We start from the raw sequence: 22893 nt of genomic DNA, 5'->3' as shown, positions 1-22893 counted from the left end.
TGCTATATTCTATACATTACATACAGAGTGACCTGATATATTCTATACATTACATACAGAGTGACCTGATATATTCTATATACATTACATACAGAGGGACCTGATATATTCTATACATTACATACAGAGTGACCTGATATATTCTATACATTACATACAGAGTGACCTGATATATTCTATACATTACATACAGAGTGACCTGATATATTCTATACATTACATACAGAGGGACCTGATATATTCTATACATTACATACAGAGGGACCTGATATATTCTATATACATTACATACAGAGTGACCTGATATATTCTATACATTACATACAGAGTGACCTGATATGTTCTATATACATTACATACAGAGTGACCTGATATATTCTATACATTACATACAGAGTGACCTGATATTCTATATACATTACATACAGAGGGACCTGATATATTCTATAGACATTACATACAGAGTGACCTGATATATTCTATACATTACATACAGTGACCTGATATATTCTATACATTACATACAGAGTGACCTGATATATTCTATATACATTACATACAGAGTGACCTGATATATTCTATATACATTACATACAGAGGGACCTGATATATTCTATACATTACATACAGAGGAACCTGATATATTCTATATACATTACATACAGAGTGACCTGATATATTCTATAGAGACATTACATACAGAGTGACCTGATATATTCTATATACATTACAGAGTGACCTGATATATTCTATATACATTACATACAGAGGGACCTGATATATTCTATACATTACATACAGAGTGACCTGATATATTCTATATACATTACATACAGAGTGACCTGATATATTCTATATACATTACATACAGAGTGACCTGATATATTCTATACATTACATACAGAGGGACCTGATATATTCTATATACATTACATATAGAGTGACTGATATATTCTATACATTACATACAGAGTGACCTGATATATTCTATATACATTACATACAGAGTGACCTGATATATTCCATACATTACATACAGAGTGACCTGATATATTCCATACATTACATACAGAGGAACCTGATATATTCTATATACATTACATACAGAGTGACCTGATATATTCTATACATTACATACAGAGGGACCTGATATATTCTATATACATTACATACAGAGTGACCTGATATATTCTATATACATTACATACAGAGTGACCTGATATATTCTATACATTACATACAGAGGGACCTGATATATTCTATATACATTACATACAGAGTGACCTGATATATTCTATATACATTACATACATAGTGACCTGATATATTCTATACATTACATACAGAGTGACCTGATATATTCTATATACATTACATACAGAGGGACCTGATATATTCTATATACATTACATACAGAGTGACCTGATATATTCTATACATTACATACAGAGTGACCTGATATATTCTATAGACATTACATACAGAGTGACCTGATATATTCTATATACATTACATACAGAGTGACCTGATATATTCTATACATTACATAGTGACCTGATATATTCTATACTTTACATACAGAGTGACCTGATATATTCTATACATTACATACAGAGTGACCTCATATATTCTATATACATTACATACAGAGTGACCTGATATATTCTATAGAGACATTACATACAGAGTGACCTGATATATTCTATATACATTACAGAGTGACCTGATATATTCTATATACATTACATACAGAGGGACCTGATATATTCTATATACATTACATACAGAGGGACCTGATATATTCTATATACATTACATACAGAGTGACCTGATATATTCTATACATTACATACAGAGTGACCTGATATATTCTATATACATTACATACAGAGTGACCTGATATATTCTATATACATTACATACATAGTGACCTGATATATTCTATACATTACATACAGAGTGACCTGATATATTCTATATACATTACATACAGAGGGACCTGATATATTCTATATACATTACATACAGAGTGACCTGATATATTCTATACATTACATACAGAGTGACCTGATATATTCTATAGACATTACATACAGAGTGACCTGATATATTCTATATACATTACATACAGAGTGACCTGATATATTCTATACATTACATAGTGACCTGATATATTCTATACTTTACATACAGAGTGACCTGATATATTCTATACATTACATACAGAGTGACCTGATATATTCTATAGAGACATTACATACAGAGGGACCTGATATATTCTATATACATTACAGAGTGACCTGATATATTCTATATACATTACATACAGAGGGACCTGATATATTCTATATACATTACATACAGAGGGACCTGATATATTCTATATACATTACATACAGAGTGACCTGATATATTCTATACATTACATACAGAGTGACCTGATATATTCTATATACATTACATACAGAGTGACCTGATATATTCTATATACATTACATACAGAGTGACCTGATATATTCTATACATTACATAGTGACCTGATATATTCTATACTTTACATACAGAGTGACCTGATATATTCTATACATTACATACAGAGTGACCTCATATATTCTATATACATTACATACAGAGTGACCTGATATATTCTATATACATTACATACAGAGTGACCTGATATATTCTATACATTACATACAGAGGGACCTGATATATTCTATATACATTACATACAGAGTGACCTGATATATTCTATATACATTACATACAGAGGGACCTGATATATTCTATATACATTACATACAGAGTGACCTGATATATTCTATATACATTACATACAGAGGGACCTGATATATTCTATACATTACATACAGAGGGACCTGATATATTCTATACATTACATACAGAGGGACCTGATATATTCTATACATTACATACAGAGTGACCTGATATATTCTATATACATTACATACAGAGTGACCTGATATATTCTATACATTACATACAGAGTGACCTGATATATTCTATATACATTACATACAGAGTGACCTGATATATTCTATATACATTACATACAGAGTGACCTGATATATTCTATACATTACATACAGAGGGACCTGATATATTCTATACATTACATACAGAGGGACCTGATATATTCTATATACATTACATACAGAGTGACCTGATATATTATATACATTACATACAGAGTGACCTGATATATTCTATACATTACATACAGAGGGACCTGATATATTCTATATACATTACATACAGAGTGACCTGATATATTCTATATACATTACATACAGAGTGACCTGATATATTCTATATACATTACATACAGAGGGACCTGATATATTCTATACATTACATACAGAGGGACCTGATATATTCTATATACATTACATACAGAGTGACCTGATATATTCTATACATTACATACAGAGGGACCTGGTATATTCTATACATTACATACAGAGTGACCTGATATATTCTATACATTACATACAGAGGGACCTGATATATTCTATACATTACATACAGAGTGACCTGATATATTCTATACATTAGCCCCTAAGTGACCGCCGATATGGCTTTCTACGGCGGTCACTAATGGGCCTTATTCTGCTGCCATCAGCTTTTTACGGCGATGGCAGAGAATAAGGCTGCGGGGCCGGGACGGCCCCCACCCCATCCCCCCGGCTACCGGAGGTGGCTGAGGGGTTGGGGCAGTGTGTGAGGTCCGTCCCGGCCCCCCCCCTTACCGACGATCGCCGCTATTAACGTTATAGCGGCGGCCGTCGGTAAAGAGGATTACCGGTGCTGCCGCCGCCTTTCATCTCCCCCCGCCGTGAATCTACGGCGGGGGGAGATGAAATAAGTGTCCCCCAGACCTCAGATCAGACCCCCCTAGTGCCCCGATAACTAACCCCCCTCCCCCGGCGGCCATCATTTCCAAGATGGCCGCCGCCATCGCTGTGAACCGACTAACGTCGGTTCACAGCGATGAAAGAGTTAAAATGAATGAAAGCCCCATGCTCTCCGCCACCGGAGGTAGCGGAGAGCATGGGGCAGTCATCGGGGACCCCCCTGTGGGGTCCCGGTACAAGCGATCAGCGGTATATACTATATACCGCTGATCGCTTGTGCCATGTGCTCCAGGCACTTTTTATCCCCTGTCACCATGAATGATTGGTGACAGGGGATAAAAAGTGATGTCCCCCCACCCCCCAAGTCGCCCCCCCACCCCCCCTGTCACCCCCGTCCCCCAGTCACCCCCCCTTCCCCATTTACTCACCGGATCCACGGAGCTCCTTCCTCCTCGACGTCCTGGCTGGTTATGAAGTGCGCATGCGCTCCACAACCAGCCAAGCTCTGAAAATTTAAAGTGACAGAGACCAAATTGGTCTCTGTCACTGAACTATGATTACTGTGATAGAAAATATCACAGTAATCATAGTAATACAGTGAAAATGAATGTATAAAGTACAAAAAGTGACAAACATACAAAAAAATAAAACACACACTTTTTATTATAGTAATAATTGCAGTTTACTCCCAAATTACCCCTAACCCCTCCCCAGATTACCCGTAACCACCGCACGTTGCCCGTAACCACCGCACGTTGCCCGTAACCACCGCACGTTGCCCGTAACCACCGCACGTTGCCCGTAACCACCGCAAATTGCCAGTGACCCCCTCCAGATTGCCCGTAACCACCCCAAATTACATGTACCCACCCCAGATTACCTATAAGCACTTCAGTTTATCAGTAACAATCTCAGATTGTCTGTAACCCTTCCAGGTTGCACATAACCCCCCCAGGTTCCCCGTAATCATGCCAGATTACATGTAACCCCCCCAGATTGCACGTAACCACCGCGCGTTGCCTCTGACCACGCCACGATGCCTCTGACCACGCCACGATGCCTCTGACCACGCCACAATGCCTCTGACCACGCCACGATGCCTCTGACCACCGCACGTCGCCTCTGACCACCGCACGTCGCCTCTGACCACCGCACGTCGCCTCTGACCACCACACGTCGCCTCTGACCACCTGACGTTGCCTCTGACCACCACACGTCGCCTCTGACCACCCCAAATTGCCAATGACCCCCTCCAGATTGCGGTGCCCATGTCAGATTACAGGTACCCACCCCAGATTGCCTATAAGAACTTCAGTTTATCCGTAACCACCCCACATTGCCCGTAACCACCCCACGTTGCCCGTAACCACCCCAGATTGTCTGTAAGCACTGCAGGTTGCCCGTAACCAGCCCACGTTGCCCGTATCCACCCCAGATTGTCTGTAAGCACTGCAGGTTGCCCGTAACCACCCCACGTTGCCCGTATCCACCCCAGATTGTCTGTAAGCACTGCAGGTTGCCCGTAACCACCCCACGTTTCCCCTAACCATCCCAGATTGTCTGTAAGCACTGCAGGTTGCCCGTAACCAGCCCACGTTGGCCGTTACCAGCCCACGTTGCCTGTAACCAGCCCACGTTGCCTGTAACCAGCCCACGTTGCCTGTAACCAGCCCACGTTGCCTGTAACCACCCCACGTTGCCGTAACCACAGCAGGTTGCCCGTGACCACCACACGTTGCCCATAACCACCACACGTTGCCCGTAACCACCCCGCGTTGCCTGTAACCACCCCACGTTGCCTGTAACCACAGCAGGTTGCCCGTGACCACCCCATGTTGTCCGTAACCACCCCAGATTACCTGTAACCACCTCAGGTTGCCCATAACCACCCCTGGTTGCCCGTAACCACCCCACATTACCTGTAATCTCATTTTTTTTTATTTTATTTTAGTAACTGCGCTATTCTAATAACCATTACTAGCTGCGGTTTTGCTCCTGTAAATTGGCGCTCCTTCCCTTCTGAGCCCTGCTGTGTGCCCATACAGTGGTTTATGCCCACATATGGGGTACCGTTTTACTCAGGAGAACCTGCGTTACAGATTTTTGGGTACGTTTTCTCTCCTGTTCCTCGTCAAATTGAGAAATTTCAAACTAAACCAACATATTATTGGAAAAATTCGAGTTTTTCATTTTTACTGGCCAATTTTGAATACTTTCCTCTAATACCTGTGGGGTAAAAATGGTCACCACACCCCAAGATGAATTCTTTGAGGGGTGCTCTTTCCAAAATGTGGTGACTTTTGGGGGGAATCTATTCTGCTGACACTACAGGGGCTCAGCAAACGCACCTGGCGCTCAGAAACTTCTTCAGAAAAATCTGCACTGAAAATGCTAATTGGCGCTCCTTCCCTTCTGAGCCCGGCTGTGTGCCCATGCAGTGGTTTATGCCCACATATGGGGTACTGTTCTACTCAGGAGAACCTGCTTTACATATATTGGGGTGACATTTCTCTCCTGTTCCTCGTCAAATTGAGAAATTTCAAACTAAACCAACATATTATTGGAAAAATTCGAGTTTTTCATTTTTACTGTCTACTTTTGAATACTTTCCTCAAATACCTGTGGGGTCAAAATGCTCACCACACCCCAAAATAAATTCTATGAGGGGTGCACTTTCCAAAATGGAGTGACTTATTGGGAGATTTTACTCTGCGGACACTACAGGGGCACTGCAAACGCACCTGGCACTCGGAAACTTCTTCAGCAAAATCTGCATTGAAAAAGCTAATTGGCGCTCCTTCCCTTTTGAGCCCTCCTGTGTGCCCATACAGTGGTTTATGCCCACATATGGGGTACCATTGTACTCAGGAGAACCTGCGTTACAAATTTTGTGGTACTTTTTTCCTCTTGTTCCTCGTGAAATTGAGAAATTTCAAACTAAAAGAACATAATATTGGAAAAATTTGAGTTTTTTCATTTTACTGTCTACTTTTGAATACTTTCCTCTAATACCTGTGGGGTCAAAATGGTCACCACACACCAAGATGAATACTTTGAGGGGTGCACTTTCCAAAATGGAGTGACTTATGGCGAGATTTTACTCCGCTGGCACTACAGGGGCTCTGCAAACGCACCTGGCGCTCGGAAACTTCTGCAGCAAAATCTGCATTGAAAAAGCTAATTGGCGCTCCTTCCCTTCTGAGCCCTCCTGTGTGCCCATGCAGTGGTTTTATGCCCACATATGGGGTACCATTGTACTCAGGAGAACCTGGCGTTACAAATTTTGGGGTACTTTTTTTCCTCTTGTTCCTCGTGAAATTGAGAAATTTCAAACTAAACGAACATATTATTGGAAGAATTCGAGTTTTTCATTTTTACTGTCTTCTTTTGAATACTTTCCTGTAATACCTGTGGGGTCAAAATGGTCACCACACACCAAGATGAATTCTTTGAGGGGTGTGTACTTTCCAAAATGGGGTGACTTATGGGGGGTTTTCTCTCTGCTGACACTACAGGGGCTCTGCAACGCACCTGGCGCTCAGAAACTTCTTCAGCAAAATTTGCATTGGAAAAGCTAATTGGCGCTCCCTTCCTTCTGAGCCCTGCTGTGTGCCTATACAGTGGTTTACGCCCACATATGGGGTACCGTTGTACTCAAGAGAACCTGCGTTACAAATTTTGGGGTGCTTTTTGTCTCATATTCCTTTTGAAAATGAGAAACTTTAATCTAAACGTATATATTATTGGAAAATTTTAATTTTCAATTTTTTTACTGCCTAATTGTGAATACTTTCCTCCAGCCCCTGTAGGGTTAAAATGCTCATTATACCCCTAGATTAATTCTTTAAGGTGTGTAGTTTCCAAAATGGGGTCACTTATGGGGGTTTTCAGGATACCAGACTTCTAAATCCATTTAAAAAAAGAACTGGTCCCTAAAAAAATCAGTTTCACGAAAATGTGATAATTTGCTGATAAATTTCTAAGCCCCATAACACCCTAAAAAAGTAAAATATGTATACCAAATTATGCCAGAATAAAGAAGACATATTGGTAATGTGACTTAGTAACTAATTTATGTGCTACGACTTTCTTTTTTTAGAAGCAGAGAATTTCAAAGTTCATAAAATGCAAATTTTTTTTATTTTTCATGATATTTTGATGTTTTTCACAAAAAACACACAAAGTAGTGACCAAATTTTGCCACTAACATAAAGTGCCATATGTGACGAAAAAACAGTCTCAGAATCGCTAGCATACGTTAAAGCATCACTGTGCTATGAGTGACCTGATATATTCTATATACATTACATACAGAGTGACCTGATATATTCTATACATTACATACAGAGTGACCTGATATATTCTATACATTACATACAGAGTGACCTGATATATTCTATACATTACATACAGAGTGACCTGATATATTCTATACATTACATACAGAGCGACCTGATATATTCTATACATTACATACAGAGTGACCTGATATATTCTATATACATTACATACAGAGGGACCTGATATATTCTATATACATTACATACAGAGTGACCTGATATATTCTATATACATTACATACAGAGGGACCTGATATATTCTATACATTACATACAGAGTGACCTGATATATTCTATACATTACATACAGAGTGACCTGATATATTCTATACATTACATACAGAGGGACCTGATATATTCTATACATTACATACAGTGACCTGATATATTCTATACATTACATACAGAGGGTACCTGATATATTCTATATACATTACATACAGAGTGACCTCCTATATTCTATACATTACATACAGAGTGACCTGATATATTCTATACATTACATACAGAGGGACCTGATATATTCTATATACATTACATACAGAGTGACCTGATATATTCTATATACATTACATACAGAGGGACCTGATATATTCTATACATTACATACAGAGTGACCTGATATATTCTATACATTACATACAGAGTGACCTGATATATTCTATACATTACATACAGAGGGACCTGATATATTCTATACATTACATACAGTGACCTGATATATTCTATACATTACATACAGAGGGTACCTGATATATTCTATATACATTACATACAGAGTGACCTCCTATATTCTATACATTACATACAGAGTGACCTGATATATTCTATACATTACATACAGAGTGACCTGATATATTCTATACATTACATACAGAGTGACCTGATATATTCTATATACATTACATACAAAGGGACCTGATATATTCTATACATTACATACAGAGTGACCTGATATTCTATATACATTACATACAGAGGGACCTGATATATTCTATATACATTACATACAGAGTGACCTGATATATTCTATACATTACATACAGAGTGACCTGATATATTCTATATACATTACATACAGAGGGACCTGATATATTCTATACATTACATACAGAGTCACCTGATATATTCTACACATTACATACAGTGACCTGATATATTCTATACATTACATACAGAGTGACCTGATATATTCTATACATTACATACAGAGTGACCTGATATATTCTATACATTACATGCAGAGGGACCTGATATATTCTATACATTACATACAGAGTGACCTGATATATTCTATATACATTACATACAGAGTGACCTGATATATTCTATATACATTACATACAGAGTGACCTGATATATTCTATACATTACATACAGAGTGACCTGATATATTCTATATACATTACATACAGAGGGACCTGATATATTCTATACATTACATACAGAGGGACCTGATATATTCTATACATTACATACAGAGTGACCTGATATATTCTATATACATTACATACAGAGTGACCTGATATATTCTATACATTACATACAGAGGGACCTGATATATTCTATATACATTACATACAGAGTGACCTGATATATTCTATATACATTACATAAAGAGGGACCTGATATATTCTATACATTACATACAGAGTGACCTGATATATTCTCTACATTACATACAGAGTGACCTGATATATTCTATACATTACATACAGAGTGACCTGATATATTCTATATATTACATACAGAGTGACCTGATATATTCTATACATTACATACAGAGTGACCTCATATATTCTATATACATTACATACAGAGTGACCTGATATATTCTATACATTACATACAGAGTGACCTGATATATTCTATATACATTACATACAGAGTGACCTCATATATTCTATAGACATTACATACAGAGGGACCTGATATATTCTATACATTACATACAGAGTGACCTGATATATTCTATATACATTACATACAGAGGGACCTGATATATTCTATATACATTACATACAGAGGGACCTGATATATTCTATATACATTACATACAGAGTGAACTGATATATTTTATACATTACATACAGAGTGACCTGATATATTCTATATACATTACATACAGAGGGACCTGATATATTCTATATACATTACATACAGAGTGAACTGATATATTTTATACATTACATACAGAGTGACCTGATATATTCTATATACATTACATACAGAGGGACCTGATATATTCTATATACATTACATACAGAGTGACCTGATATATTCTATATACATTACATACAGAGTGACCTCATATATTCTATAGACATTACATACAGAGGGACCTGATATATTCTATATACATTACATACAGAGTGACCTGATATATTCTATATACATTACATACAGAGGGACCTGATATATTCTATATACATTACATACAGAGGGACCTGGTATATTCTATACATTACATACAGAGTGACCTGATATATTCTATACATTACATACAGAGTGACCTGATATATTCTATATACATTACATACAGAGAGACCTGATATATTCTATACATTACATACAGAGGGACCTGATATATTCTATATACATTACATACAGAGTGAACTGATATATTTTATACATTACATACAGAGTGACCTCATATATTCTATAGACATTACATACAGAGGGACCTGATATATTCTATACATTACATACAGAGGGACCTGATATATTCTATATACATTACATACAGAGTGACCTGATATATTCTATATACATTACATACAGAGGGACCTGGTATATTCTATACATTACATACAGAGGGACCTGATATATTCTATATACATTACATACACAGTGACCTGATATATTCTATATACATTACATACAGAGTGACCTGATATACTCTATACATTACATACAGAGGGACCTGATATATTCTATACATTACATACAGAGGGACCTGATATATTCTATATACATTACATACAGAGGGACCTGATATATTCTATACATTACATACAGAGTGACCTGATATATTCTATATACATTACATACAGAGTGACCTGATATATTCTATACATTACATACAGAGTGACCTGATATATTCTATATACATTACATACAAAGGGACCTGATATATTCTATACATTACATACAGAGTGACCTGATATTCTATATACATTACATACAGAGGGACCTGATATATTCTATATACATTACATACAGAGTGACCTGATATATTCTATACATTACATACAGAGTGACCTGATATATTCTATATACATTACATACAGAGTGACCTGATATATTCTATATACATTACATACAAAGGGACCTGATATATTCTATACATTACATACAGAGTGACCTGATATTCTATATACATTACATACAGAGGGACCTGATATATTCTATATACATTACATACAGAGTGACCTGATATATTCTATACATTACATACAGAGTGACCTGATATATTCTATATACATTACATACAGAGGGACCTGATATATTCTATACAATGCAGAGGGACCTGATATATTCTATACATTACATACAGAGTGACCTGATATATTCTATATACATTACATACAGAGTGACCTGATATATTCTATACATTACATACAGAGGGACCTGATATATTCTATACATTACATACAGAGTGACCTGATATATTCTATACATTACATACAGAGGGACCTGATATATTCTATACATTACATACAGAGGGACCTGATATATTCTATATACATTACATACAGAGTGACCTGATATATTCTATATACATTACATACAGAGGGACCTGGTATATTCTATACATTACATACAGAGTGACCTGATATATTCTATATACATTACATACAGAGTGAACTGATATATTTTATACATTACATACAGAGTGACCTGATATATTCTATATACATTACATACAGAGGGACCTGATATATTCTATATACATTACATACAGAGTGACCTGATATATTCTATATACATTACATACAGAGTGACCTCATATATTCTATAGACATTACATACAGAGGGACCTGATATATTCTATACATTACATACAGAGGGACCTGATATATTCTATACATTACATACAGAGTGACCTGATATATTCTATACATTACATACAGAGTGACCTGATATATTCTATATACATTACATACAGAGGGACCTGATATATTCTATACATTACATACAGAGGGACCTGATATATTCTATATACATTACATACAGAGTGACCTGATATATTCTATATACATTACATACAGAGGGACCTGATATATTCTATACATTACATACAGAGTGACCTGATATATTCTATACATTAGATACAGAGGGACCTGATATATTCTATACATTACATACAGAGGGACCTGATATATTCTATACATTACATACAGAGTGACCTGATATTCTATATACATTACATACAGAGGGACCTGATATATTCTATATACATTACATACAGAGTGACCTGATATATTCTATACAATACAGAGTGACCTGATATATTCTATACATTACATGCAGAGGGACCTGATATATTCTATACATTACATACAGAGGGACCTGATATATTCTATACATTACATACAGAGGGACCTGATATATTCTATATACATTACATACAGAGTGACCTGATATATTCTATATACATTACATACAGAGGGACCTGATATATTCTATATACATTACATACAGAGGGACCTGATATATTCTATACATTACATACAGAGGGACCTGATATATTCTATACATTACATATAGAGTGACCTGATATATTCTATATACATTACATACAGAGGGACCTGATATATTCTATATACATTACATACAGAGTGACCTGATATATTCTATACATTACATACAGTGACCTGATATATTCTATACATTACATACAGAGGGACCTGATATATTCTATATACATTACATACAGAGTGACCTGATATATTCTATATACATTACATACAGAGTGACCTGATATATTCTATACATTACATACAGAGGGACCTGATATATTCTATACATTACATACAGAGTGACCTGATATATTCTATACATTACATACAGAGGGACCTGATATATTCTATACATTACATACAGAGTGACCTCCTATATTCTATACATTACATACAGAGTGACCTGATATATTCTATATACATTACATACAGAGTGACCTGATATATTCTATATACATTACATACAGAGTGACCTGATATATTCTAAACATTACATACAGAGGGACCTGATATATTCTATATACATTACATACAGAGGGACCTGATATATTCTATATACATTACATACAGAGTGACCTGATATATTCTATATACATTACATACAGAGGGACCTGATATATTCTATACATTACATACAGAGTGACCTGATATATTCTATACATTAGATACAGAGTGACCTGATATATTCTATACATTAGATACAGAGTGACCTGATATATTCTATATACATTACATACAGAGGGACCTAATATATTCTATACATTACATACAGAGTGACTTCATATATTCTATACATTACATACAGAGGGACCTGATATATTCTATATACATTACATACAGAGGGACCTGATATATTCTATACATTACATACAGAGTGACCTGATATATTCTATACATTACATACAGAGTGACCTGATATATTCTATACATTACATACAGAGGGACCTGATATATTCTATACATTACATACAGAGTGACCTGATATATTCTATATACATTACATACAAAGTGACCTGATATATTCTATACATTACATATAGAGTGACCTGATATATTCTATATACATTACATACAGAGGGACCTGATATATTCTATATACATTACATACAGAGTGACCTGATATATTCTATATACATTACATACAGAGGGACCTGATATATTCTATACATTACATACAGAGGGACCTGATATATTCTATATACATTACATACAGAGGGACCTGATATATTCTATATACATTACATACAGAGGGACCTGATATATTCTATACATTACATACAGTGTGACCTCCTATATTCTATACATTACATACAGAGGGACCTGATATATTCTATATACATTACATACAGTGACCTGATATATTCTATACATTACATACAGAGTGACCTGATATATTCTATATACATTACATACAGAGGGACCTGATATATTCTATACATTACATACAGAGTGACCTGATATATTCTATACATTACATACAGAGTGACCTGATATATTCTATACATTACATACAGAGGGACCTGATATATTCTATACATTACATACAGAGTGAACTTTTTCAAGCGTTTATTTCTGTTAAAGTTGATGATTATGGATTACAGCCCAGAAAAAACAAAAGTCAGGATTTCAGAAAATTAGATTATTATATAAAACTAAATGAAAAAAAAAAATGTTTTTTAGGGTATGTTCACATCTCGTTTTTGGACACACGTCAGGAATCAGTGAAAAAAGGATGCTGACGCGCAGTCGACGGCCATATTGACTGAAATGAGCAGGACGGAGTCATTATGTGACTTTGTTCTGCTCATTTGCCGGACGTACACGGCTTTTCTGCAGGACTCCAAAGCGTTGTCGACCAAATCCTGCACAAAAGCCGTGTACGTCCCGCAAATGAGCAGAACGTTGTCACATTATGACTCCATCCTGCTCATTTAAGTCAATGTGGCCGTCGGCTGCGCGTCAGCATCCTTTTTTCACTGATTCCTGACGTGTGTCCAAAAACGAGATGTGAACATACCCTAACACAGAAATGTCGACCAAATGAGACGTCTGTACAGTAAAGTCCCTCAGTACTTGGTCGGGGAACCTACTGCATGAATGACGGCATCAATGCGGCAATGTGGCATGGGGGCGATCAGCTGATGGCACTGCACAGGGGTTAGTGAAGCCCAGGTTGCTGTGATATCGGCCTTCAGCTCGTCTGCATTGTTGGCTCTGGTGTCTTCCATCTTCCTCCTGACAATCCTCATAAATTCTTTATGGGGTTATGGTCTGGGAAGTTTGCTGCCAATCAGGCCCAGTGATGCTGTGGTCAGTAAACCAGGGATTGGGACTTTTAGGGCCAAATCCTGCTGGAAGACGAAAATTCCATCTCCAAAAATCTTTCCAGCACAGGGAAGCATGAAGGGCTCTAACATGTCCTGGTAGACGGCAGCGGTGACTTTGGTGTTGATGAAACCCAGTGACCCTACACCAGCAGATGACATGGCGCCCCAAACCATCACTGATTGTGGAAACTTCACACTAGACCTCCAGCAGCTTGGATTGTGTACAGCCTCTCCGCTCTTCTTCCAGCAGCTTGGATTGGGCCTGACCACTTTTCCTCCAGCAGCTTGGATTGTGTCTCTCCACTCTTCCTCCAGCTGCTTGGATTGGGCCTCTCCGCTCTTCCTCCAGCAGCTTGGATTGGGCCTCTCCACTCTTCCTCCAGCAGCTTGGATTGGGCCTCTCCACTCTTCCTCCAGCAGCTTGGATTGGGCCTCTCCACTCTTCCTCCAGCGGCTTGGATTGGGCCTCTCCACTCTTCCTCCAGCAGCTTGGATTGGGCCTCTCCACTCTTCCTCCAGCAGCTTGGATTGGGCCTCTCCACTCTTCCTCCAGCAGCTTGGATTGGGCCTCTCCACTCTTCCTCCAGCAGCTTGGATTGTGTACAGCCTCTCCACTCTTTCTCCAGCTGCTTGGATTGGGCCTCTCCACTCTTCCTCCTCCAGCAGCTTGGATTGGGCCTCTCCACTCTTCCTCCAGCAGCTTGGATTGGGCCTCTCCACTCTTCCTCCTCCAGCAGCTTGGATTGGGCCTCTCCACTCTTCCTCCTCCAGCAGCTTGGATTGGGCCTCTCCACTCTTCCTCCAGCAGCTTGGATTGTACCTCTCCACTCTTCCTCCAGCAGCTTGGATTGGGCCTCTCCGCTCTTCCTCCAGCTTCTGAGACCGAGATTTCTAAATGAAATGCAAAATTTACTTCCATCTGAAATCCGCGCTTTGGGCCACTGATCAGCAGTCCAGTTCTCCTTCTCCTTGGCCCAGATAAGACTGGGGCTGCAGGGGGGGCGATTGGGGGGGGAGATGCCGTGAGAGCGATCGGGGCTGCGGGAGGTGTTAAAGGGGCTGTGGGCGGGCGGCTGGCTGGAGCATATACTTTACCTGATTCCGGCTTACTGAAGACACCGGGAACTGCCGAAGCCGGGATCAGGTGAAGTATCAGCTCCGGCGGCCGGGGGGTTACTGGGGTGGGCTGCAGACAAACTCGCAGCAAAGATGTACATTCCTGCTGCGTGTTTGTCTGCCATTAAAAGTATAGGGCCGGGATCTGCAGCTGACCCGCCAAGTGGGTTTGTAGCCTTAGGGTGCAAACACACAGGACGTATATGCAGCGTTTGTGTGCAGCCCGCCCTTTTAACCCCCCGGCTGCCGGAGCGTATACTTTACCTGATCCTGGCTCCGGCGGTTCCCGTTGTGTCTTCAGCAAGCCGGAGCGGGGACCAGGTAAAGTATATGCGCCAGCCAGCCGCCACCCGCAGCCTCCTTAACACATCCGGCAGCCCCGATCATCCCCTCGCCCGCCCGGCAGCCCTGATCGCCCCCTCGGAAGCCCCGATCGGGGCTGCTGGGGCTGCATGATGTATTAAGGAGGCTGCGGGCGGCGGCTGGCTGGCGCATATACTTTACCTGGTCCCCGCTCCGGCTTGCTGAAGACACAACGGAAACCGCCGGAGCCGGGATCAGGTAAAGTATATGCTCCGGCGGCCGGGGGATTAAAAGGGCAGGCTGCAGACAAACGCTGCATATACGTCCTGTGTGTTTGCACCCTTTTAATATGCTTTCATACAGCACTCTGAGAACAGCCAGCTTCTTTAGCAATGAACTTTTGTGGCTTCCCCTCCTTGTGGAGTGTGTGAATGACGGCCTTCTGGACATCTGTCAGCAATCTTCCCCATGATTGTGTTGCATACTGAACCAGACTAATGGTGCGTTTACACAGAAAGATTTATGTGACAGATTTTGGAAGCCAAAGCCAGGAATGGATTTGAAAATAGGATAGGTCCCAGTCTTTCCTTTATGACCTGATCCCTGTTTATAGTCTGTTACTGGTTTTGGCTTCAAAGATCTGTCAGATAAATCTCTCTGTAAACGCACCATAAGGGACCTTTTATAACACTTAAGAAGCCACTGCAGGTGTTTTGAGTTAATTATTCTAATTTTCTGAAATATTGACTTTTGGGTTTTTCTGGGCTATAATCCATAATCATTAACTTTAACAGAAATAAACGCTTGAAAAAGTTCACTCTGTATGTAATGTATAGAATATATCAGGTCACTCTGTATGTAATGTATATAGAATATATCAGGTCCCTCTGTATGTAATGTATAGAATATATCAGGTCACTCTGTATGTAATGTATAGAATATATCAGGTCACTCTGTATGTAATGTATATACAATATATCAGGTCCCTCTGTATGTAATGTATAGAATATATCAGGTCACCCTGTATGTAATGTATAGAATATATCAGGTCACTCTGTATGTAATGTATAGAATATATCAGGTCACTCTGTATGTAATGTATAGAATATATCAGGTCACTCTGTATGTAATGTATAGAATATATCAGGTCACTCTGTATGTAATGTATAGAATATATCAGGTCACTCTGTATGTAATGTATATACAATATATCAGGTCCCTCTGTATGTAATGTATAGAATATATCAGGTCACCCTGTATGTAATGTATAGAATATATCAGGTCACTCTGTATGTAATGTATAGAATATATCAGGTCACTCTGTATGTAATGTATAGAATATATCAGGTCACTCTGTATGTAATGTATAGAATATATCAGGTCCCTCTGTATGTAATGTATAGAATATATCAGGTCCCTCTGTATGTAATGTATAGAATATATCAGGTCCCTCTGTATGTAATGTATATAGAATATATCAGGTCCCTCTGTATGTAATGTATAGAATATATCAGGTCACTCTGTATGTAATGTATATAGAATATATCAGGTCACTCTGTATGTAATGTATATAGAATATATCAGGTCACTCTGTATGTAATGTATAGAATATATCAGGTCACTCTGTATGTAATGTATATAGAATATATCAGGTCACTCTGTATGTAATGTATATAGAATATATCAGGTCACTCTGTATGTAATGTATAGAATATATCAGGTCCCTCTGTATGTAATGTATAGAATATATCAGGTCACTGTGTATGTAATGTATAGAATATATCAGGTCACTCTGTATGTAATGTATATAATATATATCAGGTCACTCTGTATGTAATGTATAAAATATATCAGGTCACTCTGTATGTAATGTATATAGAATATATCAGGTCCCTCTGTATGTAATGTATAGAATATATCAGGTCCCTCTGTATGTAATGTATATAGAATATATCAGGTCACTCTGTATGTAATGTATAGAATATATCAGGTCACTCTGTATGTAATGTATATAGAATATATCAGGTCCCTCTGTATGTAATGTATAGAATATATCAGGTCCCTCTGTATGTAATGCATATAGAATATATCAGGTTACTCTGTATGTAATGTATATAGAATATATCAGGTCACTCTGTATTGTATAGAATATATCAGGTCACTCTGTATGTAATGTATATAGAATATATCAGGTCACTCTGTATGTAATGTATAGAATATATCAGGTCCCTCTGTATGTAATGTATGGAATATATCAGGTAACTCTGTATGTAATGTATAGAATATATCAGGTCCCTCTGTATGTAATGTATAGAATATATCAGGTCCCTCTGTATGTAATGTCTATAGAATATATCAGGTCCCTCTGTATGTAATGTATAGAATATATCAGGTCCCTCTGTATGTAATGTATATAGAATATATCAGGTCCCTCTGTATGTAATGTATATAGAATATATCAGGTCCCTCTGTATGTAATGTATATAGAATATGTCAGGTCCCTCTGTATGTAATGTATATAGAATATATCAGGTCCCTCTGTATGTAATGTATATAGAATATATCAGGTCCCTCTGTATGTAATGTATATAGAATATATCAGGTCCCTCTGTATGTAATGTATAGAATATATCAGGTCACTGTATGTAATGTATATAGAATATATCAGGTCCCTCTGTATGTAATGTATATAGAATATATCAGGTCCCTCTGTATGTAATGTATAGAATATATCAGGTCCCTCTGTATGTAATGTATATAGAATATATCAGGTCCCTCTGTATGTAATGTATATAGAATATATCAGGTCCCTCTGTATGTAATGTATAGAATATATCAGGTCACTCTGTATGTAATGTATATAGAATATATCAGGTCTCTCTGTATGTAATGTATATAGAATATATCAGGTCCCTCTGTATGTAATGTATATAGAATATATCAGGTCCCTCTGTATGTAATGTATAGAATATATCAGGTCCCTCTGTATGTAATGTATATAGAATATATCAGGTCACTCTGTATGTAATGTATATAGAATATATCAGGTTCCTCTGTATGTAATGTATAGAATATATCAGGTCACTCTGTATGTAATGTATAGAATATATCAGGTCCCTCTGTATGTAATGTATAGAATATATCAGGTCTCTCTGTATGTAATGTATATAGAATATATCAGGTCCCTCTGTATGTAATGTATAGAATATATCAGGTCACTCTGTATGTAATGTATAGAATATATCAGGTCACTCTGTATGTAATGTATATAGAATATATCAGGTCCCCCTGTATGTAATGTATATAGAATATATCAGGTCACTCTGTATGTAATGTATAGAATATATCAGGTCCCTCTTTATGTAATGTATATAGAATATATCAGGTCCCTCTGTATGTAATGTATATAGAATATATCAGGTCACTCTGTATGTAATGTATATAGAATATATCAGGTCCCTCTGTATGTAATGTATATAGAATATATCAGGTCACTCTGTATGTAATGTATAGAATATATCAGGTCCCTCTGTATGTAATGTATAGAGTATATCAGGTCCCTCTGTATGTAATGTATATAGAATATATGAGGTCACTCTGTATGTAATGTATATAGAATATATCAGGTCCCTCTGTATGTAATGTATAGAATATATCAGGTCCCTCTGTATGTAATGTATAGAATATATCAGGTCCCTCTGTATGTAATGTATATAGAATATATCAGGTCCCTCTGTATGTAATGTATATAGAATATATCAGGTCCCTCTGTATGTAATGTATAGAATATATCAGGTCACTCTGTATGTAATGTCTCTATAGAATATATCAGGTCACTCTGTATGTAATGTATAGAATATATCAGGTCCCTCTGTATGTAATGTATAGAATATATCAGGTCCCTCTGTATGTAATGTATATAGAATATATCAGGTCACTCTGTATGTAATGTATAGAATATATCAGGTCACTCTGTATGTAATGTATAGAATATATCAGGTCACTCTGTATGTAATGTATAGAATATAGGAGGTCACTCTGTATGTAATGTATATAGAATATATCAGGTCCCTTTAAAAAAAAAATTAAAAAAAAAATTTGTTGATGTTCTAATTTATTGCAAGCCACTGTATAACACCCATACACAGCTCTGCTCCACACACATCACACACATATACAGCTCAGCTACATGTACATTACACACATATACAGCTCAGCTACATGTACATTACACACATACAGCTCAGCTGCATGTACATTACACACATACAGCTCAGCTACATGTACATTACACACATATACAGCTCAGCTACATGTACATTACACACATACAGCTCAGCTGCATGTACATTACACACATACAGCTCAGCTACATGTACATTACACATATACAGCTCAGCTACATGTACATTACACATATACAGCTCAGCTACATGTACATTACACACATACAGCTCAGCTACATGTACATTACACACATATACAGCTCAGCTACATGTACATTACACACATATACAGCTCAGCTACATGTACATTACACATATACAGCTCAGCTACATGTACATTACACATATACAGCTCAGCTACATGTACATTACACACATATAGCTCAGCTACATGTACATTACACACACATACAGCTCAGCTACATGTACATTACACACATACAGCTCAGCTACATGTACATTACACACACACAGCTCAGCTACATGTACATTACACACACATACAGCTCAGCTACATGTACATTACACACATACAGCTCAGCTACATGTACATTACACACATACAGCTCAGCTACATGTACATTACACATATATACAGCTCAGCTACATGTACATTACACATATACAGCTCAGCTACATGTACATTACACACATACAGCTCAGCTACATGTACATTACACACATATACAGCTCAGCTACATGTACATTACACACATACAGCTCAGCTACATGTACATTACACATATACAGCTCAGCTACATGTACATTACACACATATATACAGCTCAGCTACATGTACATTACACACATACAGCTCAGCTACATGTACATTACACACATACAACTCAGCTACATGTACATTACACACATACAGCTCAGCTACATGTACATTACACACATAAAGCTCAGCTACATGTACATTACACACATATATACAGCTCAGCTACATGTACATTACACATATACAGCTCAGCTACATGTACATTACACATATACAGCTCAGCTACATGTACATTACACACACACAGCTCAGCTACATGTACATTACACACATATACAGCTCAGCTACATGTACATTACACACACATACAGCTCAGCTACATGTACATTACACACATATACAGCTCAGCTACATGTACATTACACATATACAGCTCAGCTACATGTACATTACACACACACAGCTCAGCTACATGTACATTACACACATATACAGCTCAGCTACATGTACATTACACACATATACAGCTCAGCTACATGTACATTACACACATACAGCTCAGCTACATGTACATTACACATATACAGCTCAGCTACATGTACATTACACACATATATACAGCTCAGCTACATGTACATTACACATATACAGCTCAGCTACATGTACATTACACACATATATACAGCTCAGCTACATGTACATTACACATATATACAGCTCAGCTACATGTACATTACACACATACAGCTCAGCTACATGTACATTACACACATATACAGCTCAGCTACATGTACATTACACATATATACAGCTCAGCTACATGTACATTACACACATATACAGCTCAGCTACATGTACATTACACACATATACAGCTCAGCTACATGTACATTACACATATACAGCTCAGCTACATGTACATTACACACATATACAGCTCAGCTACATGTACATTACACACATATACAGCTCAGCTACATGTACATTACACATATACAGCTCAGCTACATGTACATTACACATATACAGCTCAGCTACATGTACATTACACACATACAGCTCAGCTACATGTACATTACACACATACAGCTCAGCTACATGTACATTACACACATACAGCTCAGCTACATGTACATTACACACATATACAGCTCAGCTACATGTACATTACACACATATACAGCTCAGCTACATGTACATTACATATATACAGCTCAGCTACATGTACATTACACATATACAG

At 37.5% G+C, this 22893-nt stretch overlaps 2 protein-coding genes across 3 annotated transcripts in view; one reads left to right on the top strand and one right to left on the bottom strand.

Annotated features, from left to right (window-relative positions):
- The window catches only part of LOC138786721 (zinc finger protein ZFP2-like), a 380133-nt gene that overhangs the window by 276775 nt on the left and 80465 nt on the right, over positions 1-22893 (bottom strand). The window lies entirely within an intron of this gene.
- Positions 1-22893, top strand: part of LOC138786678 (oocyte zinc finger protein XlCOF7.1-like) — a 65441-nt gene that overhangs the window by 33595 nt on the left and 8953 nt on the right. Inside the window, exon 9 of the mRNA XM_069963657.1 lies at positions 16702-16721. Coding sequence (XP_069819758.1) covers positions 16702-16721 — 20 coding nt within the window. The remainder of the gene's footprint in view (positions 1-16701; positions 16722-22893) is intronic.

The sequence above is a fragment of the Dendropsophus ebraccatus genome, chromosome 3 (genome assembly GCF_027789765.1).
Source record: "Dendropsophus ebraccatus isolate aDenEbr1 chromosome 3, aDenEbr1.pat, whole genome shotgun sequence".
Lineage (NCBI taxonomy): Eukaryota > Metazoa > Chordata > Amphibia > Anura > Hylidae > Dendropsophus > Dendropsophus ebraccatus.
The sequence above is the reverse complement of the archived record's forward strand: the minus strand, read 5'-3'. Positions and strand labels throughout refer to the sequence as shown.